The sequence below is a fragment of the Haliotis cracherodii genome, unplaced genomic scaffold (assembly GCF_022045235.1).
Source record: "Haliotis cracherodii isolate W230 unplaced genomic scaffold, xgHalCrac1.p SCAF_7, whole genome shotgun sequence".
Classification (NCBI taxonomy): Eukaryota; Metazoa; Mollusca; class Gastropoda; order Lepetellida; family Haliotidae; genus Haliotis; species Haliotis cracherodii.
The window spans coordinates 11,699,619-11,725,520 of record NW_027266330.1 but is presented as its reverse complement, the minus strand read 5'-3'; the positions used below and the strand labels follow the sequence as shown (position 1 = coordinate 11,725,520).

At 40.7% G+C, this 25,902-nt stretch overlaps 1 protein-coding gene across 3 annotated transcripts in view; it reads left to right on the top strand.

Moving 5' to 3' along the window:
• The window catches only part of LOC139449086 (IQCJ-SCHIP1 readthrough transcript protein-like), a 282,100-nt gene extending 257,362 nt beyond the window's left edge, over nt 1–24,738 (top strand). For 2 of the 3 annotated variants that reach the window (XM_071230552.1, XM_071230550.1), the window contains exons 7-11: nt 1,562–1,738; nt 13,471–13,542; nt 14,304–14,421; nt 15,307–15,400; nt 16,771–24,738. In XM_071230552.1, the coding sequence (XP_071086653.1) occupies nt 1,562–1,738; nt 13,471–13,542; nt 14,304–14,421; nt 15,307–15,400; nt 16,771–16,852 (543 nt within the window). In that variant the 3' untranslated portion in view covers nt 16,853–24,738. Of the gene's footprint in view, nt 1–1,561; nt 1,739–13,470; nt 13,543–14,303; nt 14,422–15,306; nt 15,411–16,770 lie in introns of all 3 variants that reach the window. The other variant, XM_071230551.1, reaches the window with a different exon arrangement.
• Nucleotides 24,739–25,902: the final 1,164 nt, after the last annotated feature.

Here is a 25,902-nt window from a genome sequence, read left to right as displayed (position 1 = left end):
TGACATTTGGAAAAATCTCAGAGTTTGGATATTGATCTGCTGGTCCCTGGAGGCAGCAGTGGCCGAACAGAGCTGGTAAAAGCTAAATATGGAGTAAAGTTTGTCAAATTGATCGTTAATCTGTTTTGACGAAATGATCTTGTGTTAAAGTGTCTTCTGTATTCTCTGAAGGATTGACTTGCAGAAAGATGATCCAGATTTGAGTATGAGACGTTGAAACTTGGTCGTGCCTCAGGACAGGATAAACACCTGCACGCTATGTGGGAAACTTGGAACCTGGGAGATCAGCTTCATAGTTACTCTGTTCTGCATCAGTTTGATGTAAATCCTGGGGCGGTCGGGCAGCCTAGTGGTTAAAGCGTTCGCTGGTCACACTGAAGACCCGGGCTCGAATCCCGACATGGGTACAATGTGTGAAGCCCATTTCTGGTGTCCCCCGCCGTGATATTGCTGGAATATTGCTAAAAGTGGCATAAAACCAAACTCACTCACTCACTCACTCACTCACTCTCACTCACTCATTTGATGTAAATCCCACTCGTTGTGACCTTTAGTCTGACCCCTGGCATCGATGCCGCAATGATCAGCTTGTTGTCAGTTTGAACCCAGACCATCTTTCATATACTATATATACATTAGTTCGCAACATAGCTGGTTGAAACATCCTTCCCACATTTAATAGAGATGCGCCATTAGTTGTTGTCATGGTAACACAAGTTGTATTATGGGTACCAGATTGGTGAAATGTGTTCAGTTAGTTGTCATAACACCAGCTGTATTATGGGTACCAGATGGTAAGAATGTGTTCAGTTAGTTGTCATGGTAACACCAGTTGTATTATGGGTACCAGATTGGTGAAATGTGTTCAGTTAGTTGTCATAACACCAGCTGTATTATGGGTACCAGATGGTAAGAATGTGTTCAGTTAGTTGTCATGGTAACACCAGTTGTATTATGGGTACCAGTTTGTAAGAATGTGTTCAGTTAGTTGTCATGGTAACACCAGCTGTATTATGGGTACCAGATGGTAAAAATGTGTTCAGTTAGTTGTCATGGTAACACCAGCTGTATTATGGGTACCAGATGGTAAAAATGTGTTAAGTAAGTTTCTGCAGTGGTAACACACCAACTGTCACGACCTGATTATGCTGCAAATTTTAACCAAGTGGGTAGACGTCTGAGACCTGCATCACTTTGACCTGGGTTCCCACATGAAGCTGCCACATCGTGATTTAACTGAAATACTCAGTCAGTCAGCTGTGAAGACACCAAACAGATCAAGCTGTCAGGCTGACCTTTATCCCTAAGGCGGTGCTCTGTGAGACTTTACTATAGAATGGTGCTGTCAGAGAGTTCAGTATCCCCATCGTATCTTTTGGGTTAGTGGGGTAGCCGAGTGGTTAAAATGTTCACTCGTCACACCGAAGACCCGGGTTCCATTCTCAACATGGGTGCGATGTGTGAAGCCCATTTCTGGTGTCCCCAGCATGGTCATGTTGCAGGAATATTGCTAAAAGTGATCTAAAAACTCAGTCACTCATGTTGCTCTTCAATATTGCAGCCAAAACCTGTCACCAGTGGTTGCCAGTCCCTGGAGCCAGGCTCCAAGTCTGGCTCCAAGTCCAAGTCCAGCTCCAAGTCCGGCCATCCGCTTCCCTCCATACTCGTGGAAGATGATGAGGACTTCTTTAAGAAACAGGCCAGACTCCAGGAAGAAGCCAAACTAGCACTAGCACAGGTAGGTGCACCTAGCACAGGTAGGCCCTACTCCTACTCCTACTCCTACTACTCCTACTCCTACTACTCCTACTCCTACTCCTACTCCTACTACTACTCCTACTCCTACTACTACTCCTACTCCTACTCCTACTACTCCTACTACTACTCCTACTCCTACTACTCCTACTCCTACTCCTACTCCTACTGCTACTACTCCTACTACTACTCCTACTCCTACTCCTACTACTACTACTACTCCTACTACTATTACTACTCCTACTCCTACTCCTACTCCTACAACTACTACTCCTACTACTACTACTACTCCTACTCCTACTCCTACTCCTACTACTCCTACTCCTACTCCTACTCCTACTACTACTACTCCTACTACTACTACTCCTACTCCTACAACTACTACTCCTACTACTATTACTACTCCTACTCCTACTCCTCCTACTCCTACTCCTACTACTACTCCTACTACTCCTACTCCTACTACTACTCCTACTCCTACTACTACTACTACTACTACTACTACTCCTACTCCTACTACTACTCCTACTCCTACTACTACTACTACTACTCCTACTCCTCCTACTACTACTACTACTCCTACTACTACTCCTACTACTCCTACTACTACTCCTACTCCTACTCCTACTACTCCTACTACTACTCCTACTCCTACTACTCCTACTACTACTCCTACTGCTACTACTCCTACTACTACTCCTACTCCTACTCCTACTACTACTACTACTCCTACTACTATTACTACTCCTACTCCTACTCCTACTCCTACTCCTACAACTACTACTCCTACTACTACTACTACTCCTACTCCTACTCCTACTCCTACTACTTCTACTCCTACTCCTACTCCTACTCCTACTACTCCTACTACTACTACTCCTACTCCTACTCCTACAACTACTACTCCTACTACTATTACTACTCCTACTCCTACTCCTCCTACTCCTACTCCTACTACTACTCCTACTACTCCTACTCCTACTCCTACTACTACTACTACTACTACTACTACTCCTACTCCTACTACTCCTACTCCTACTCCTACTCCTACTCCTACTACTACTACTCCTACTCCTACTACTCCTACTCCTACTACTCCTACTACTCCTACTCCTACTACTACTACTACTACTCTTACTCCTACTACTCCTACTCCTACTCCTACTACTCCTACTACTACTCCTACTCCTACTACTACTCCTACTCCTACTACTACTACTCCTACTCCTACTACTACTCCTACTACTACTCCTACTCCTACTACTCCTACTCCTACTACTACTCCTACTCCTACTACTCCTACTCCTACTCCTACTCCTCCTACTCCTACTCCTACTCCTCCTACTCCTACTACTACTACTCCTACTCCTACTACTACTCCTACTACTACTCCTACTCCTACTACTCCTACTCCTACTACTACTCCTACTCCTACTACTCCTACTCCTACTCCTACTCCTCCTACTCCTACTCCTACTCCTCCTACTCCTACTACTACTCCTACTACTCCTACTACTACTCCTACTACTCCTACTCCTACTACTCCTACTCCTACTCCTACTCCTACTACTACTACTCCTACTCCTACTACTACTCCTACTCCTACTCCTACTCCTACTACTCCTACTCCTACTACTCCTACTCCTACTACTCCTACTACTCCTACTCCTACTACTACTACTCTTACTCCTACTACTCCTACTACTCCTACTACTACTCTTACTCCTACTACTACTACTACTACTCTTACTCCTACTACTCCTACTACTCCTACTACTACTCCTACTCCTACTACTACTACTACTACTCTTACTCCTACTACTCCTACTCCTACTACTCCTACTACTCCTACTACTCCTACTCCTACTACTCCTACTACTACTCCTACTACTCCTACTCCTACTTCTACTCCTCCTACTCCTACTACTACTACTACTCCTACTACTACTACTACTACTCCTACTCCTACTTCTACTCCTCCTACTCCTACTACTACTACTACTCCTACTACTACTACTACTACTACTCCTACTCCTACTTCTACTCCTCCTACTCCTACTACTACTACTACTACTACTACTACTACTACTACTACTCCTACTCCTACTACTACTCCTACTACTCCTACTCCTACTACTACTCCTACTCCTACTACTACTACTCCTACTACTACTACTACTCCTACTCCTACTCCTACTACTACTACTCCTACTCCTACTACTACTCCTCCTACTCCTAATACTACTCCTACTCCTACTCCTACTCCTTCTACTACTACTCCTACTACTACTCCTACTCCTACTACTACTACTCCTACTACTACTACTACTCCTACTCCTACTCCTACTACTACTACTACTCCTACTCCTACTACTACTACTCCTACTACTACTACTACTCCTACTCCTACTCCTACTACTACTCCTACTCCTACTACTACTCCTACTCCTACTACTACTACTACTACTCCTACTCCTACTACTACTACTCCTACTACTACTACTACTACTACTCCTACTCCTACTACTACTCCTCCTACTCCTACTACTACTACTACTCCTACTACTACTACTACTCCTACTACTCCTACTACTCCTACTACTACTACTCCTACTACTCCTACTACTACTCCTACTCCTACTACTACTACTCCTACTCCTACTACTACTCCTCCTACTCCTACTACTACTCCTACTCCTACTCCTACTACTACTCCTACTACTACTACTACTCCTACTACTACTACTCCTACTCCTACTACTACTCCTCCTACTCCTACTACTACTACTACTCCTACTACTACTACTACTCCTACTCCTACTACTACTACTCCTACTCCTACTACTACTACTACTCCTACTACTACTACTACTACTACTCCTACTCCTACTACTACTCCTCCTACTCCTACTACTACTACTACTCCTACTACTACTACTCCTACTACTCCTACTACTACTCCTACTCCTACTCCTACTCCTCCTACTCCTACTCCTACTACTACTCCTACTACTCCTACTCCTACTACTACTACTACTCCTACTCCTACTACTACTACTACTACTACTACTACTCCTACTCCTACTACTACTCCTACTCCTACTACTACTACTACTACTCCTACTCCTCCTACTACTACTACTCCTACTACTACTCCTACTACTCCTACTACTACTCCTACTCCTACTCCTACTACTCCTACTACTACTCCTACTCCTACTACTCCTACTACTACTCCTACTGCTACTACTCCTACTACTACTCCTACTCCTACTCCTACTACTACTACTACTCCTACTACTATTACTACTCCTACTCCTACTCCTACTCCTACTCCTACAACTACTACTCCTACTACTACTACTACTTCTACTCCTACTCCTACTCCTACTACTTCTACTCCTACTCCTACTCCTACTCCTACTACTCCTACTACTACTACTCCTACTCCTACTCCTACAACTACTACTCCTACTACTATTACTACTCCTACTCCTACTCCTCCTACTCCTACTCCTACTACTACTCCTACTACTCCTACTCCTACTCCTACTACTACTACTACTACTACTCCTACTCCTACTACTCCTACTCCTACTCCTACTACTACTACTCCTACTCCTACTACTCCTACTCCTACTACTCCTACTACTCCTACTCCTACTACTACTACTACTACTCTTACTCCTACTACTCCTACTCCTACTCCTACTACTCCTACTACTACTCCTACTCCTACTACTACTCCTACTCCTACTACTACTACTCCTACTACTACTACTCCTACTACTACTCCTACTCCTACTACTCCTACTCCTACTACTACTCCTACTCCTACTACTCCTACTCCTACTCCTACTCCTCCTACTCCTACTCCTACTCCTCCTACTCCTACTACTACTACTCCTACTCCTACTACTACTCCTACTACTACTCCTACTCCTACTACTCCTACTCCTACTACTACTCCTACTCCTACTACTCCTACTCCTACTCCTACTCCTCCTACTCCTACTCCTACTCCTCCTACTCCTACTACTACTCCTACTACTCCTACTACTACTCCTACTACTCCTACTCCTACTACTCCTACTCCTACTCCTACTCCTACTACTACTACTCCTACTCCTACTACTACTCCTACTCCTACTCCTACTCCTACTACTCCTACTCCTACTACTCCTACTCCTACTACTCCTACTACTCCTACTCCTACTACTACTACTACTACTCTTACTCCTACTACTCCTACTACTCCTACTACTACTCTTACTCCTACTACTACTACTACTACTCTTACTCCTACTACTCCTACTACTCCTACTACTACTCCTACTCCTACTACTACTACTACTACTCTTACTCCTACTACTCCTACTCCTACTACTCCTACTACTCCTACTACTCCTACTCCTACTACTCCTACTACTACTCCTACTACTCCTACTCCTACTTCTACTCCTCCTACTCCTACTACTACTACTACTCCTACTACTACTACTACTACTCCTACTCCTACTTCTACTCCTCCTACTCCTACTACTACTACTACTCCTACTACTACTACTACTACTCCTACTCCTACTTCTACTCCTCCTACTCCTACTACTACTACTACTACTACTACTACTACTACTACTCCTACTCCTACTACTACTCCTACTACTCCTACTCCTACTACTACTCCTACTCCTACTACTACTACTCCTACTACTACTACTACTCCTACTCCTACTCCTACTACTACTACTCCTACTCCTACTACTACTCCTCCTACTCCTAATACTACTCCTACTCCTACTCCTACTCCTTCTACTACTACTCCTACTACTACTCCTACTCCTACTACTACTACTCCTACTACTACTACTACTCCTACTCCTACTCCTACTACTACTACTACTCCTACTCCTACTACTACTACTCCTACTACTACTACTACTCCTACTCCTACTCCTACTACTACTACTCCTACTCCTACTACTACTCCTACTCCTACTCCTACTACTACTACTACTACTCCTACTCCTACTACTACTACTCCTACTACTACTACTACTACTACTCCTACTCCTACTACTACTCCTCCTACTCCTACTACTACTACTACTCCTACTACTACTACTACTCCTACTACTCCTACTACTCCTACTACTACTACTCCTACTACTCCTACTACTACTCCTACTCCTACTACTACTACTCCTACTCCTACTACTACTCCTCCTACTCCTACTACTACTCCTACTCCTACTCCTACTACTACTCCTACTACTACTACTACTCCTACTACTACTACTCCTACTCCTACTACTACTCCTCCTACTCCTACTACTACTACTACTCCTACTACTACTACTACTCCTACTCCTACTACTACTACTCCTACTCCTACTACTACTACTACTCCTACTACTACTACTACTACTACTCCTACTCCTACTACTACTCCTCCTACTCCTACTACTACTACTACTCCTACTACTACTACTCCTACTACTCCTACTACTACTCCTACTCCTACTCCTACTACTCCTACTCCTACTCCTACTACTACTACTCCTACTCCTACTACTACTCCTCCTACTCCTACTACTACTCCTACTCCTACTCCTACTACTACTCCTACTACTACTACTACTCCTACTACTACTACTCCTACTCCTACTACTACTCCTACTCCTACTCCTACTACTCCTACTACTACTCCTACTCCTACTCCTACTACTCCTACTACTACTACTCCTACTCCTACTCCTACTCCTACTGCTACTCCTACTCCTACTACTACTACTCCTCCTACTCCTACTACTACTCCTACTACTACTACTCCTAGTACTACTCCTACTCCTACTGCTACTACTCCTACTCCTACTCCTACTACTCCTACTCCTACTCCTACTCCTCCTACTCCTACTCCTACTCCTCCTACTCCTACTACTACTCCTACTACTCCTACTCCTACTACTACTACTCCTACTACTACTCCTCCTACTCCTACTACTCCTACTACTACTACTCCTACTCCTACTACTACTCCTACTCCTACTACTACTACTCCTACTCCTACTACTCCTACTCCTACTCCTACTACTTCTCCTACTCCTACTACTACTACTCCTACTCCTACTACTCCTACTACTCCTACTCCTACTACTTCTCCTACTCCTACTACTCCTACTCCTACTCCTACTACTTCTCCTACTACTACTACTACTCCTACTCCTACTACTTCTCCTACTCCTACTACTACTACTCCTACTCCTACTACTCCTACTACTCCTACTCCTACTCCTACTCCTACTCCTACTACTCCTACTACTACTCCTACTACTACTACTCCTACTCCTACTACTCCTACTCCTACTACTACTCCTACTACTCCTACTACTACTACTCCTACTACTCCTACTACTACTCCTACTACTCCTACTACTACTACTCCTACTCCTACTACTACTCCTACTCCTACTACTACTACTCCTACTCCTACTACTCCTACTCCTACTACTCCTACTCCTACTCCTACTACTTCTCCTACTCCTACTACTACTACTCCTACTCCTACTACTCCTACTACTCCTACTCCTACTACTTCTCCTACTCCTACTACTCCTACTCCTACTCCTACTACTTCTCCTACTCCTACTACTACTACTCCTACTCCTACTACTCCTACTACTCCTACTACTACTCCTACTCCTACTCCTACTACTTCTCCTACTCCTACTACTACTACTCCTACTCCTACTACTCCTACTCCTACTACTACTCCTACTACTCCTACTACTACTACTCCTACTACTACTCCTACTCCTACTACTACTACTCCTACTCCTACTACTCCTACTCCTACTACTACTCCTACTACTCCTACTACTACTACTCCTACTCCTACTCCTACTCCTACTACTACTACTCCTACTACTACTACTCCTACTACTCCTACTACTCCTACTCCTACTACTACTCCTACTACTCCTACTACTACTACTCCTACTCCTACTCCTACTCCTACTCCTACTACTCCTACTACTACTACTCCTACTCCTACTACTCCTACTACTCCTACTCCTACTACTTCTCCTACTACTACTCCTACTACTACTACTACTACTACTCCTACTCCTACTCCTACTACTCCTACTCCTACTACTCCTACTACTCCTACTACTTCTCCTACTCCTACTACTACTCCTACTACTACTACTACTACTACTACTACTCCTACTCCTACTCCTACTCCTACTACTCCTACTCCTACTCCTACTACTACTACTCCTACTCCTACTTCTACTCCTCCTACTCCTACTACTACTACTACTCCTACTACTACTACTACTCCTACTCCTACTACTACTCCTACTACTCCTACTACTACTACTCCTACTACTACTCCTACTCCTACTACTACTACTCCTACTACTACTACTACTCCTACTCCTACTCCTACTACTACTACTCCTACTCCTACTACTACTCCTCCTACTCCTAATACTACTCCTACTCCTACTCCTACTCCTACTACTACTACTCCTACTCCTACTCCTACTACTACTACTCCTACTACTACTCCTACTCCTACTACTACTACTCCTACTACTACTACTACTCCTACTCCTACTCCTACTACTACTACTCCTACTCCTACTACTACTACTCCTACTACTACTACTACTCCTACTCCTACTCCTACTACTACTACTCCTACTCCTACTACTACTCCTACTACTACTACTACTCCTACTCCTACTACTACTCCTCCTACTCCTACTACTACTACTACTCCTACTACTACTACTACTACTACTACTACTCCTACTACTCCTACTACTACTACTCCTACTACTCCTACTACTACTCCTACTCCTACTACTACTACTCCTACTCCTACTACTACTCCTCCTACTCCTACTACTACTCCTACTCCTACTCCTACTCCTGCTACTCCTACTACTACTACTCCTACTCCTACTCCTACTCCTACTACTACTACTCCTACTACTCCTACTACTACTACTCCTACTCCTACTCCTACTCCTACTACTGCTACTACTACTACTCCTACTACTGCTACTACTACTACTACTACTCCTACTCCTACTCCTACTACTCCTACTACTACTCCTACTCCTACTACTACTACTCCTACTCCTACTACTACTCCTACTACTACTCCTACTACTACTCCTACTCCTACTCCTACTACTACTACTCCTACTACTACTCCTACTACTACTCCTACTACTACTCCTACTCCTACTACTCCTACTCCTACTACTACTACTCCTACTACTACTCCTACTCCTACTGCTACTACTACTACTACTACTGCTACTGCTACTACTACTACTCCTACTCCTACTCCTGCTCCTGCTACTGCTACTGCTACTACTACTACTACTCCTACTCCTACTACTACTCCTACGCCTACTCCTACTCCTACTGCTACTCCTACTACTACTACTACTACTACTGCTACTCCTACTGCTACTACTACTCCTCCTACTGCTACTACTGCTACTCCTCCTACTACTACTACTACTGCTACTCCTACTGCTACTGCTACTACAACTACTACTACGCCTCCTGCTACTACTACTACCATTACTAGTCCTACTGCTACTGCTACTACTACTACTACTACTCCTACTGCTACTACTACTACTACTACTACTACTACTACTAATAGTCAACTTCTATCGCACATCACTGCTCAAAGCGCACAGTCACAGTGAAAAAAGTTAATCTTGAAAGAAACAGATGAGATTTTAGGCGAGACGTGAAAAGTGGAAAGCTTAGAGACTGTCTCAGTCGTAGAGGGAGGTTATTCCACTCTTTGGCAGTGGCAAAAGAGAAAGACCGATGGCCATAGTTCAAGGTTTTGGTTGATGGAAGAGTCCAAAGGAGTTTAGATTCAGATCTCAGAGATCCTTTTGGAGTGTATCTGGTAAGCAGGTCACACAAATATAGTTGAGTATTACCGGACAGGCATCTGTAGAAAAGACAGAGAATTTTGTAACTTATTTTCTGATGAACTGGAAGCCAGTGTAAGCTTAAAGCACAGAGGTGATGATACTGGCTACAGCATGTGACAATCCTAGCGGCTGTGTTTTGAACACGTTGAAGCTTCTTTGTAATTGATTTTGGTGCACCAGCCAGAAGACAATAGCAATAATCTAGCCTGGCTATGACAAGGGAGAGAACAAGGATTATAGTAGATTCCCTGGTAAGATACTTCCTGATATTTCCTAGATTGCTTAATTGTAAGGCCCAAACTTTTGCAATGTGTTTAGCATGTCTGTTTACCAAAAGAAATTATTTGTTCATTGTACATGCTGGGTGTCTTGAAAAATCTAGGTTGTGAAACCTATTTACTTTGTCAGGGTGTTCCTTTCACAGAATGGGGCGGTGGGGTAGCCTAGTGGTTAATGCGTTCGCTTGTCACGTTGAAGGCCTATGTTCGATTCCCCATATGGGTACAATGTGTGAAGCCCATTTTCCATATTGCTGGAATATTGCTAAAAGCGGTGTAAAACCATATTCACTCACTCACTCCTTTCACAGAAAAATATGAGTGTATTGAGGCAGTGACTGAAAACATACAACCCAGAAAACAACATTGTTTCTGCCTGGAAGCCTACTGAACCATTCTGATACCTCAGGCTTAAAACAATAAAAGAACTGGTTCTTGGGCAATGGCTTTTTGAAAATATAGTGTGGGCGGGCGGTGTTTTTTGTTGTTTGGGGAGTTTGGGTTTTTTTTCAAACTAGTATGTAACCAAATAAACAGTTGTGTAACCAAATAAACAGTTGTGTAACCAAATAAACAGTTGTGTAACCAAATAAACAGTTGTGTACAATGAACCTGGGAAAGGATGATTAAAATGCTTGAATACAGTATTTGACTACCTTTGGACTTGGAATATTTAAGGATTTTTTAATTTTTTTGAAAAATGGAAATAAAAACTTAAACGTTCTGCGAACTTTATGATGATGCGGGGGGTGCCTGAGAACCAAGATTATTTTTTTTTTAGCCCAAGCAGCACACTTTTCCAACCTAGAAATATAACATCCACTCCCCACCAGCTGAGAGCCAACTGGTTTAATTTTTCATCAAGTTAAAACCCTTCTGTTGCTTGCTGTGTCCACGACTGAGCAAAATCAATGAGATAAGCGATAACATGATAGTGTGTCTTTAATATTTGAAACACAATGCCAGGTTTACTTGTGACCATGCTGTGTTCTGAACCCACATGGAAAACATGCTTGAATCATGTGTGGGTGGAAAAGTTGAAGAAATGTTGTTTTTGAACCTCATTATTTCGTATACAGTGTGTGGGATGTTGCCAGGAAGTGAATGTCTTGTGTCCGGTAACCGGTAACTGCCCTCCCCCATATATACCGTATGGGTCGACCCCACTGTAAAAGCCTTCAAAATCGATGCTAATTTATATACCCCGTCTATAAAGCGAATGAGGGATGTCACCAGTGCAAACACAATCCCCACATTTGCAATTAAAACGTGTTTGTCTTCTGCAGAAAAAATTACGTCGTATCCTTTCAGGTAAATGAACGGGTGCTAACAAATAAACTTGGTCAATACAGATTTGATATTTGAGATAAAAACATGACTTGACATGATGTTTCAACTTGTGTTTCCTGTTCTGCTAGGCATTGTTTTATATTCTGAGATTAGGGTTACCATGTGTATTGTCACTGGTTTACCTGGCCCAGACTCAGTTGTTTACAGCTGCTGTGATAAAACTGGAATTGCTGACTGCGGCGTTAAACAACATTTGCTCAGTCATGCTCTAATCAGTCGTAAAATATGCAATGTTTCCAAGTACAGTAAACAAACTTAAAGGGACCACTAATTTTAGTTTGTTATAACTGTAGTTTGTTATAAGCATATATGCAGCACACAAACCTTATGAATGGGACAACAAATAACAGATCGTTATAAACAGAGTTTACTGTATTTGATGCTGTAGGTGTATTCTCAGGCCACCATGGTGCTGTTGTTGCTGTAGGTGTATTCTCAGGCCACCATGTTGCTGTTGTTGCTGTAGGTGTACTCTCAGGCCACCATGTTGCTGTTGTTGCTGTAGGTGTATTCTCAGGCCACCATGTTGCTGTTGTTGCTGTAGGTGTACTATCAGGCCACCATGGTGCTGTTGTTGCTGTAGGTGTACTATCAGGCCACCATGGTGCTGTTGTTGCTGTAGGTGTATTCTCGGGCCACTATGTTGCTGTTGTTGCTGTAGGTGTATTCTCAGGCCACCGTGTTGCTGTTGTTGCTGTAGGTGTACTATCAGGCCACCATGGTGCTGTTGTTGCTGTAGGTGTACTATCAGGCCACCATGGTGCTGTTGTTGCTGTAGGTGTATTCTGAGGCCACCATGGTGCTGTTGTTGCTGTAGGTGTATTCTGAGGCCACCATGGTGCTGTTGTTGCTGTAGGTGTATTCTGAGGCCACCATGTTGCTGTTGTTGCTGTAGGTGTACTATCAGGCCACCATGGTGCTGTTGTTGCTGTAGGTGTACTATCAGGCCACCATGGTGCTGTTGTTGCTGTAGGTGTATTCTCGGGCCACTATGTTGCTGTTGTTGCTGTAGGTGTATTCTCAGGCCACCATGTTGCTGTAGGTGTATTCGCAGGCCACCATGTCGCCCCTGGTGCTACTATTGCAGTTGATCTGTTTTCTGTTCCCAGGCTTGCACGATGGCCCACATGCAACTTGAAGTGGAAAAACAGCTTAAAAAGAAATCTCCTATAGCAGATATGGTGAGTTGTGACATGGTGAACAGTCTTGACATATGGTGAGTCATGACTGTCACACACAGACATTTCACAAGTCTAGGTTCTCTGCAGATATCCTTACAAAGGAAACATGGCAAACGGGAGTACAGCTACTTCAGTTAACATGTGTCGATATATCTATGAAAACCAACGGTAAGACTTTCGTCATAATCATACTAGAACACACGAAAAAGAAAGAAGATAAATTTGGTAACTGAATATGATGTTCTTGAAATTGTTCATAATATGCACAGTGCATTATTATACCTCCACCTAAAAGGGTTGGGGTATATAGATATACCAAGGAATTCCGTCTGGCTGTCCATCCTTCCGAGGACATTTTATCGTGTGACTTGAAAACTACTGCATAGATTCTTTTCAAACTTGGTAAACACTGTTAATTCCTATAGGAGAGGGGCAGTACAAAGTCTGATTTCAATATTTGTATTTCCTGAACAAGAAATTTTTATTTTTTTCCAAAAATTAACATTTGTGCAACCTATATCTTGAAAACTACTTCATGGATTCTTTTCTTGGACAGTTTCCGCACTAATTGAATTGGGGCACTGCAGATTTCAAAAAGATTTTTCCTGAGAAAAGATCGCTTTTTTCATGATTTGTACTTAGAAATATGTTTAAGTCGAAGTCGAGGGTACTAGTGAGCCCTGCTCACTTTCTGTGTTGTTCAGTCATTAGATTGGTGTGTTACTAATGCTTGTCAAGTGAAGACCTACTGATGTTTTCAGGTGGGTATTCCCAGCCTTGGAGATGGGCGTCGCCGCAAAATCAACAAGAAGGTGCTACTCGACATGAATTTAGCTCAATTACAAGTCCTCGTCAATGACCTTCACACCCAGATAGAGGGTGAGACACTTGCTCTGGTCTACAGCTTAGACTGAATCACTGGTACTACTGTCACTTCTCTGACTTAGCCCTTGTGGTCTAAGGGGACACAACTCTGCAGCTCAGCGTGAAGAGTTGCTTCCCTTAGCCTTGTCAGGGTCCAGTTCCTCTCCAGCTGTGACACCTTCATTACATCTCGGTTACAGCCTACCAACAGTGTGGGAGCGGCCACTACAAGAATCTTGAAATTTGCCCTCTAATCCAAGTGTAGTAACGTTTATGTCTTTGGGAATGACAATACAGTTATTTTTTAAACGGTTTATGACTGACCATATTTCCCAGATGAATTTTCCTATTTGTTTGTTTAATCAGTCATGGCACTCATCACTTGTTTGTCAACATAATCGTCAGTCGGCAGCGAGTTCAACTCCAAGCATGGTTGCATCTGACCTGCATCACTTTGGGTTTCCCCATTAAACTGACAGACAGGGCGGTCGGGTCGCCTAATGGTTAAAGCGTTCGCTCATCAGGCTGAAGACCCGGGTTCGATTCCCGACATGGGTACAATGTGTGAAGCCCATTTCTGGTGTCCCCCGCCGTGATATTGCTGGAATATTGCTAAAAGTGGCGTAAAACCATACTCACTCACTCACTACACTGACAGACTGTGATATATATTAAATACTTTATTGGGCTAGCATAGGAAGTCTTGTTGGGGTACGGGTGACCCTTATAGTCTGAGTTGCTGCAATTTGCTGTGCAGAGTGAAATCCCTTTGGAAAACTGGAAGTCTATGATCATGGGTTCAAATCCCTGTTCGCCAGGATTATGTTTCTGGGTTTGTCTAATTCCAGGTACGAAAAATGCGCCATATACGGTATCATGTGTACATCATTATGTTGCCAGGTCTGAACGAGGAGTTGGTCCAGATGTTGATGGAGAGGGACGACCTGCACATGGAGCAGGACTCCATGCTTGTGGATATTGAGGACCTCAGCAGGTAGACCACGGTACTTTGCAACTTGCTTTTTCTTTTTTGCATCAGAAACACGCAGCATACTGGCGGAACTTGGTAAAATCTCAGTCAAAGTCAATTCCTTATCTTATTAAGTACCTGTTTTCAAATCTACCAACCAAAATTTCACAAAAGAATACAATTAAAATTGTGATAACAGTATTCATTTCCCCTTGTCTGGATGTAATTCTTTGACTTTAAAAACATTCATTCAATATATTTATATTTTATTTCTCCGACACAAATTCCAAGAAATCACTTTAAATTTTTAAAAAAATCAATCATTTTTTATTTTGTATTTCATTATAAACATGATAAGAAAGGGAGTACTTTTTGAATTATTGAATGTTTTCGACCTTGACAAATGTTAAAGAAAATCGCACCAATCTCACTTGGAGGCAGTTCATATATCCTTTAGGTGCAATGGCTACCAGGAGCATTGAATCTCATACTTGTAGAGCTTTTCAATTTAACTTCATATTTGGAATATTGTGAGTTAATATCATATACCAGTCTTGATACAAGTTCGAAAAACACCATTATGCTGTGTATCATTTGAAATATAAATTTTGTTTGTAGTACATGTTCTGTGCACCATGTGTTCATAATTTTGCCATTTTTAAATGCTATTTTCTGTGTTAAATCCTCCCCTGGTTTCCATTCAACTTCCAGCTTCATGCTCAGACTCGTGTCCTTACGCTATGATACAGTTGTTAGAGTTTAGAGACATTGGTTTTTTAAAATGTTTTGGACTATTTTATTCTCAGTTTTGTATTTGTTATGTTCATTATTTTGCTTACAGTTTGAGCATTTTGAAAGTTTGGGTTTTGAGAAGAAAATATGTTACAGTTTGAATTGTTTCATATCAGAATCAGTAAATGTTTTTTAGAAATCAGATGAAAGTTAAGAAATGTGGTTTGCAAGGCATATGCTAAAACTTTGAATGAAGTGCATATAGTGTGTGAGTATGGTTTTACGCCGCAATATTCCAGCAATATCTAGGCGGGGAAGTGCATATAATATGTTAGAAAGTCCATATGCAAATTCATATTTTGATGTATTGTGCTGTGTTTTATGTAAATATTTTGAATGCTCAAAAATGAATTTCAGTCATTTAAAAAAATCACTCTACAAATTTAGTGCCCACATCACTGTTTTTGTGAACATCCAGCATATCCAATTACAGTTATTGTTGAGAAGGGTAAAAGCTGAGCCAAATTATTTTTGTCTTCAATTTTCGGGAACAAACTGTTAAAATATCCCAGCACCCAGAATAATAAATGGCCAAGTCCTTAGATTCCAATTTCATATTTTAATTAGCATATCAATATTGTGATTATCATATTTATTTCCAGACGAGCACAAGAGGTTGCACAGCAGGCTACAAATAACAACTCTCCAAGCTCCAGTAATCATAACAGACCGCGGAAAAAATGAAGATTACTCGGGCCTTGTTGAAGGCCGGCTGTTTTAGGTCCTCCGTTTTAGTGTGCGGAGAGTGTGTACAAGACAATAGTGGGCAATATTTGACACAGTGTGTGACAGGCAGGACCACCATGAAGCAGTGAAGTGTTAGGTTCGAACAGATGTGAAAGCTACAGCGCTGTATTGGAACAATTGTGAAGCCATTACAGTGTTATATTGTAATGTGAAAATGCTACCGAGTTGTGTTGTAACAGATGTGAAAGGGTTACAACATTGTTGTAACAGATGTGAAAGGGTTACATTGTTGTAACAGAAGTGAAAGGGTTGCAACATTGTTGTAACAGATGTGAAAGGGTTACATTGTTGTAACAGAAGTGAAAGGGTTGCAACATTGTTGTAACAGATGTGAAAGGGTTGCAACATTGTTGTAACAGATGTGAAAGGGTTACATTGTTGTAACAGAAGTGAAAGGGTTGCAACATTGTTGTAACAGATGTGAAAGGGTTGCAACATTGTTGTAACAGATGTGAAAGGGTTGCAACATTGTTGTAACAGATGTGAAAGAGTTGCAACATTGTTGTAACAGATATGAATGGGTTACGGAATTGTAACAGATGTGAAAGGGTTGCAGCATTGTTGTAACAGATGTGAAAGGGTTACAGCATTGTAACAGATGTGAAAGGGTTACAGCATTGTTGTAACAGATGTGAAAGTGTAACAGCATTGTTGTGACAGATGTGAAAAGGTTACAGCATTGTTGTAACAGATGTGAAAGGGTTACAGCATTATGTTGTAACAGATGTGAAAATATCACTGCATTATGTTGTAACAGATGTGAAAGGGTTACAGCGCTGTTTTGTAACACATGTAGAGTTTTGTGAGGAAAGGTTGAGCTTTATTTCAAGGTATAACTATTGAATATTGTGTGTATAAAGTGATGGTGGACTGAATGCTGTCAGAAGGGCGATGGTGGAGCAGTGGGGTGTTACTGTTACAAACAGGTTTTAACATTCGTCCGTGTGTCAATGTTTCGGTACCCATGTGCATGTCATGATGGCCGTTGTATTTTCAGTCCCCGATATCAGAGACTTTTAAGAATCAGAAACAAAGGATAGGTTTATATAACAAGTTTGCGTTGGTTTTGCAAACACAGCTTCAATGTACATGTCTGGTTAACTGTTAATTTCATTTTGAGTTTGAAGTCTGCCAACTTTAAGAATTCAGATTTAATCAGTAATGTATACTACTCAAAAGAAGTTAAGGAATGTCCGATTCTTGATATGACTACAGGTCATCTGCCATGGCTGGTGGGTGTTGCAACACACAGCCTTTCCATTGTGGGTGTTCATTAACTTATTTCGAGTAGTATATTATCCCACTATGGCCTGAAGACATTGATTTGTGAGGTACATAAACTGAATCTCGCTACCTGTACAGTTTCCATATTTGATATTTTGATGCATTATTTCTGTTCCATTGGCAGTGTGAATATTTGCCTTGTGACAAGGAATGAGAGGTGTGAAGCGGGTTTGAGAGCAACACAATTTGTGTTGTTCATGTTAGAATGTGTTAGGTGGGTTTTTAGAAACAAGGTGTAAGTAATTCTGGCTTATTGGAAGATTTACAGTAATGGAGGGAAGTCAGATTAAAGTTGAGAACGTTCTTGTCCAATCCGTGAATCTTCAGCAAAGCATTGCTATGGATACTGTTGCTATGTGCCCTGGTTACTCATTGCTATGGGCACTATCAGGCAACATGTTGCCACAGATGCTATGGTTACTAGCTAGGAGGTGTTGCTATGGTTACTGTGGTTTCTATCAAGTAACCATGAATACTATTGCCATGGATACTGTTACTGTGTACCACGGTTACGCGTTGCTATGGTTACTATTTGTAAATATGCAATGATGAAGTGAATGTGAAATGTTGCAAACCTATGTACCCAAGTTCCCGTGGCGCGTGTTGTGCGATGAAGTATAGACCTGTCGTGTATAAGTGTTAGATAAGACATAAAGCAAGGCTCTTTCTGTGACTACAGTGACAAAAAATTCCTCCAATTCCTGAGCAGCATATAAAAATCAATACACTTGTCAGAATCTCAATTCTCCGACTCATGGAATACAACTGTGATTATAACAAATCATCTGGTTGCCTTATAACCAATATATATTACCATATTCAACGTAATAAGCGCCCCACTCTAATAAGCACCTACGGAGATATTTGCTAATATATTGGCTAGCGAACAATCCCAATTGGCACCCCTTCCGATTGATCAATGTACAGAAGACTTATTTTTTCGCGAATAATACGCACTCGTGTTATTTTGTTATTGGCAATTAAATTCTGGAAAAATATATCTGTCGTACATAAACATTTCAGGCTGTCAGCATAAACCACAAAATTTATCTTTCAACTCTGTATTTTTTTCACCAAAATAATATTCTAATAAGAACCCCCTATTTCTACTTTTGAGAGCGCCCTGGGCGCTTACTACGTCGAATCCGGTACTCCCTCACGGCCTGATGCATTAACTATAGTAATATGGTCCTTAACATATTTTTAGTAGTATAATTAAGGCATGAATCGTAGATGACAAGACAATGATTGTTAAATGTGTCAAGTTTATTCAAGATAAAGTCGACCAATATTGCCTGTCCTGGATTAAAGTATTGATTATGTCAATGCCTGAGCTGGAAGGAGTGCGGATGCCTCTGTCTGTAATGTCAAGGTCACACCTTTTTATAGCCAAACCATCGTACATTATGATATGGTCATTAAAGTATTTTTGAATTTGTTAGCCTAAAAATGATTCACTTTGTCTATCCTGCTTTGGGTCCTGATAATGAGTGTTAAATAGTCGAGGAGACACGAAATAAGTGTACTCAGACGATACGAAACATTCACTGTGTTTACCACGTCTGATGAGTCTGTATGTCTATGGCATTGGTTGGCGGTCAGGTAGCCTAGTGGTTAAAGTGTTCGCTCGTCATGCCGAAGACCCGGGTTCGATTCCCGACATGGTTACAATGTGTGAAGCCCATTTCTGGTGTCCCCTGCCATGATATTGCTGGAATATTGCAAAAAGTGGCGTAAAACCATACTCACTCACTCACTCGCTCACTCTATGGCATTGGTAGATAGTTGGGGTAAATGTGCAGCCTTCAAAATTCACTCTTGTTCGCTGGCCCAAGACTACTTAAAACTGAGGTAGAATCCAGTGATGGTCATCCTCATTTTTTAGTTGCATTTGGGTCTATAGTTTGAACCAGTTCGCAATACTTCAATTGTGATACAAATTGGAACTGAATATAACTGACAGAAACTGAAAGCATACTAAATATTTTTGTCCCTTTCAAGCAGGAATAAGGTTAAAAAAGAAAATTAATACACAAGTCTTTGAATTTTTTTTTTTATAAGTCTGAGATTAATTGATGAGGGTTGTTAATTTACTGATGTTGAATACTTTGGATTCTTTAATTCAGTATGATTGTGAATGTATAGTACAGAGGTTTAATTACGTATGATTGTTCAATGGCTGATGTTTAAAAAAAACACTTATCTTAGCGAGATCCTTAAAATGTAAAAATAAAATTTGAGGAAATTGAACAAGCAATCTTAATCCTCAAGTATTTATTAATTTTAAAATGATAACTTGAATCATACTGTTTTTAGTTTTGTTTTCTTTGACATAATTGATCATCATATTATTTTTGACTAATAGTATTTTTTCATAATTGCCTGCATAATGAAGTATAATTTGTTCGGTTTTATTGAGGATTGTAATTACAATTTTAGCAAATACTGTTGCACTGATGTATTTCTGATAGTCAGGAGGAAATATAGGTGGAATAAACTGATTCCATGCTAGAACAATGATAAACATATCATAAGTGTATATTTAAAAAAAAAAGACTGATATTTCAGATCTCTTTGATTTCACAGCATCAGTTCCGATTATTTCTCTGATAATCAAAATACACAAATCAGTTCTTGATCGTCGTCAATGATACAAGAGATGTGACTTTAAACCAGCCAAGTAAAGGTGCCATAGAATGCTTAAACCTGTTTAAGCAAATTGTTAAATAGTCAGCTTTGGAGTATGTGGTCTTTGACAACTTTTTTATACTGTTTACTTCATGTGTGTACATACTGCCGGGTAAAATGGTCGGTGAACAATGATTGTAAGTTATGAAGTGTCAGTTACCATGGAAATGGTTCCTGAAACTTGTTTGTACAGACGAAACAGATATTGTTGATAATTGTACGCTGGTATGCATTTGTCTTGTCGCTGATATGCATGGAGTCATTATACTTTTTATTTGTCCTACGGTTGTGATTTGTTCATCGAGTCTTGTTATTTGAATTTTCATTGTTTCCGTCAAGCCAAGCATTGTCCTCATGTTGACGATTGTTTTTTTTTAAAAGCTGTTTACTCTTTGTATTTTATTCGAAATGTATCTCCGTTTTTACAAGTTGGTACATTGACCCATGGTGATACCATTTTGTTATGCAAAACTCAAACCTTCATCTTGATGTTTGTAGGTTTTTAACTTTTAGTTTCTGCTGGGCGTGGTATTTCTCCACAGAAGCATCAACATGAGATTTGCCTGTATTTATGTTGAATCAAAGGAATTTGTAAGTGGATTGTAATAGAGTAGAAACAAAACAATATGGTGAGACGAAAGTTGTCTCCCTTTGTGGCACCATCTTGATAGTGCATTGTGGGTGTATGCCAAAAAGAAAAAAAGTCTGTGTTTTTATTTTAGAAAGTTTGCAAAGTTTTTATAATTTAATTTGACTTAATTGAAGTGATTGCATCAGTTTGGTTGAGGAATACACTCCGCATGGGGAATCAGGTGCCCAGCTTAGTTACAAGCTCACTTCTCATTCTACACCAGTATTTTCGTGTCTTTCTGGTCATGATGTCATCGCATTATCAAGTCTACCTACATGTTTGTGTGTTCAAATTCACCATCGAACAAACGTATTTTGCCAAATGTTTATCTCGTGAATGTATTGTTAATCTTGTATGTCCTTATGCTGGGATCTGAGAGGTTTGTTTGTTTGTTGTTTAATGCCGTACTCAGCAATATCCCAGCTTTATGATGGCGGCATGTAAATAATTGAGTATGGACCAGACGATCCAGTGATGGACATGATGATCATCGCTCCACGCAGTTGGGATACGATGACATGCATCAACCAAGTCAGCGAGCCTGACCACCCGATCCCGTTAGTCGCCTCATACGACAAGCATAGTCTCCTCTTACGGCAAGCATGGGTTGCTGAAGACCAATTCTAACCTGGATCTTCATGGGTCTGTAGTGTGAGAGGACACAGTTCATATTTATCTGTATCTAAAATACAAATATGTTTCTAAGAGCTCACATAACGACATACAAGACAAACATTTAAACAAACGATCATGTACGTATGAGCTAGAACAATCAAAATATTTATTTTAACTTTGATTTACTACTTCTTTATGTTGAATTACACAGAAACCAGTATATGGTCTCTGAATAGCAACTGAACTTTGAGTTTAATACTCAGTGGGGATAATTGACACATCTTGTGTTTTTAATGGATGAATCATTGTTTAATTCAGGTTTGTGTTTTCTTGTTTTCAAGACCAGTCCCTCTTGGAGGTTGATATTAATGATATTGCCTATGCATTGTTGAATTTTTTAATCATGAGGCTTGCATTTTTCTCTCTCTGCTTCAAGTGTAGGCATGGTAAATGTTTATTCAATGCATATTGCAAATGCTGAAGAACGTAGAATGTAGCTGGTAGGTAGATAGACTGGTACTTTCATCACTCCATATAACTTTGTTGCCAGATATGGAGAATTATTTTTCAAGAAAATATTTTTGGTGTACATGTTGAATTTGTTCGACATTTGTTTTACCCAATCTATTTTTGAAATCGGTGTAACTCTCATCTTGACGTAGGCAACCATTTGTTTAGATAAAGATACAGGGTCCGACAAATATGCTGGCCCACTAGACAAGGACAAGTAAACATTAATAAGGGCTAGAGACTTAAGAATGAGTCCGCTGGACTCAAGGAAACTAGGAAAGCACAATGAAAGGACATAATTGGTGGAATATTTATGCGATGCTGTGAAAACTTTTTCTGATGTTTTGTAGTTGCCTAGCAACATTTCTGCGGGACCATTGATTTTTTATAGTATTGGTCCTATTGGGTATTTGTCAAACCCTGGAGATATTTAGCGCCTCCCACGACAAATACGACTAGCGAGTTTCAAATCAGATGTACTAGTTACACAACATTGGCAAGAATAGCATAAGCCATTTGTCTGTTCCACTGACATCTCGTACCATTATCATGTTTTTCGTATCTTTTGCTTATATCCTTTTTCTTCAAACCTTTGCTGTAGCTGTTTCAAGTATTGTCATTTCCTCTATGAAAACCTTACTAAATGCTTTTTGCTTTATAACTGTTCTTCATCTGCTTTTCTCTTGATAGTAGTTGTTAGGCTGGCATCTTGAGATTTCATCATACAGTCAATGGACTCGTTTGTGACCACTCGTGTTATTCAGGGACAAGCCGAACGGTGACTCGTGACCCTATTGTGGCCATTTTTGCAACATTTTTGCAACATTTTGCATTGCATCACAATGGGCAGAGTGAAGATGATCACATCTGCTTAAAGGGACATTGTGTCGACTGTCTTGTATGTTTTTAAATCATGCATGAAAAAATTTCCAAGTATGACGTCACATGCCCAATTCAGTTCTCCAAAACAATAGAGCTCCGCATAGTGAAGCCGACAACGTAAGTGCTGCACAGAGTCAACTGACTTAGTCTGTGTTTTTTATTGGTGGCAAATTGAAGAGAAAGCTTGTGTGTGTTTTTTACGGCTGAGTTACAAAATACTGATTACCAGCTTTATAAGATTTGAAGCCAGGGTCCATCAAAGCCTAGCTTACAATACAAATATTCTTCAGTCGTTTGAATCCAATCACTCTCCTACCCAGGGTTCCTTGCGGCCAGCAGAGTATCTCGGTCACATTGTCACGTCTTACACAGTCCATTCAAGTGGTTTTCATCGGTTTCATTTAGATAAACATACATCATGAAAAGTTTAAGTTTCATTGAGAAAATATCCTAAAACGTAAAAAAACTATTTCCATTTGCGTATTTATCCTCCACATCCTGTCATCGAGGTCCTATGGAGAATTAGCGATACGGTCACTTTGATGTGTCGCATCAAGCGCACCGAAAGGTTTGCATTAGGCCGCCCGTTCTTAATAAGTGCATTTGTTTACAAACAAAAGAAAAGTCTGGTCATGTGATAAGCCTACACTCGTTGTGTGGTCACTGGAGCAGAAATGGAATGAGACAACAGAGCCGAGAAGGCTCGAAGGTTATTTGCTACTGTTAACAAATAAAGAACAGTTGACGTCCTTCCCTTTAAGTTACGAAGATGCTTCTAAATATGACAGAGAACATGGATGTTAACATCCTCACACGATTCATTTATGGTGAAAAGATTCCGATTGACTTTCTTAGGTCAAACGATTGCTATAACTAAGAGGCGACTAACAGGATTGAATGGTCAGGCTCGCTGACATGGTTGATGCATGTCATCGTATTCCAGTTGTGTGGATTCTTGCTGGCTACTGAAGGGTCGAGTGGTGACGGATGCCAATGGACACTGAGTGCATGATGAAAAATGTTTTTCAAGATACTGGTCAAATCATGCTTTAGTAAAAATGGAAGTTAGAAGTAGTTTTCCTGTAAACAGTAGCTGCTTGTAGCAGGAAGCTAACTTGGTTCAGCTTCTTTGTACAGAGTTATGGCACAATGTTGTGTACATAACCTCGCACCTATATTGCAATATAATTTTAAGAATAAAAAGTTAAATTATTTCAGTTTGTCGGTCTTGTGCTTTGTTGTTGAATGGACTCGGATCACCTGCACTATGCACCCAGGGCCCGCATCTATGGTCTAGCGGATGGAGGGTCTGGCCTGGTCAATTTCCGGGCAGGTCGTGTTATCAGATGGTACACCTGTTATTACCCTGCCTCGGCCTTAAGAACAACAAATAAAACAAAGGATCATTGCCAGGTTAGATCTGCGATTCAAATCCACTCTCATGGGATCCTGGTACATGAAAGGGACACAACTCTGCATGGCCACCTGGACCCTGTCTTGTTAAAGAAATCACAAGGAATCTTTCTGGTTTCATCAGCAATTTTTATTAAAACTAGGTAAAAATATATGCTCTATATACAGATGATCATATATTGGTGTCACCCATGTATAACCTGGTTTACAAAATATTCAGATAATAACCGATGTGTTAGAGGTGTTGCGGCAACATGGCACTCAGCAACCCATCCCTGATGGCGGAGGAATAAAATGCCACAATTAATTATCTTGCTCCATTGCAGGGCATAAAATTTATGAATAAAATCAAATTGACACACAACACTGAACATGACAATTAGGTGTGTCACAATATGCCTATCTCACATATCGATACCCAGACCAGTAATAATACTTACTGTATTCGACGTAATAAGCGCCCACTGCGATATTTGCTATTATATTGGCTAGTGAACAAACCCAATTAGCACCCCTTCCGATTGATCAATGTAGACAAGACTTATTTATTCGCGTATAATACACACTCATGTGTTATATGCACCCTTAATTATGGGCAATTAAAGTCTGGAAAAATATATCTGTCGTATATAAACATTTCAGACTGTCAGCATAAACCACAAAATTTATCTTTCAGTGTTTTTTTCCCACCAAAGTAAATTTCTAATAGCCCCCTATTTCTAATTTTGAGAGCGCCCTGGGCGCTTATTACGTCGAATACGGTAAGTCACAATATGATACAAATCGTGATACTTGTACTGTTCTGCTTGAATTTCTCCATGTGGCCAGGCAAACAAGAGGTTGCTTTCCACTAACATGACTGGTCAATTTAGACTTGTTATAATAGCATTATGCAACAAAATTGAACATTTTCCTTTGAGATGGGAGTAAGATAACGCTGGCCCAAAATGTTGCAAATTATTTT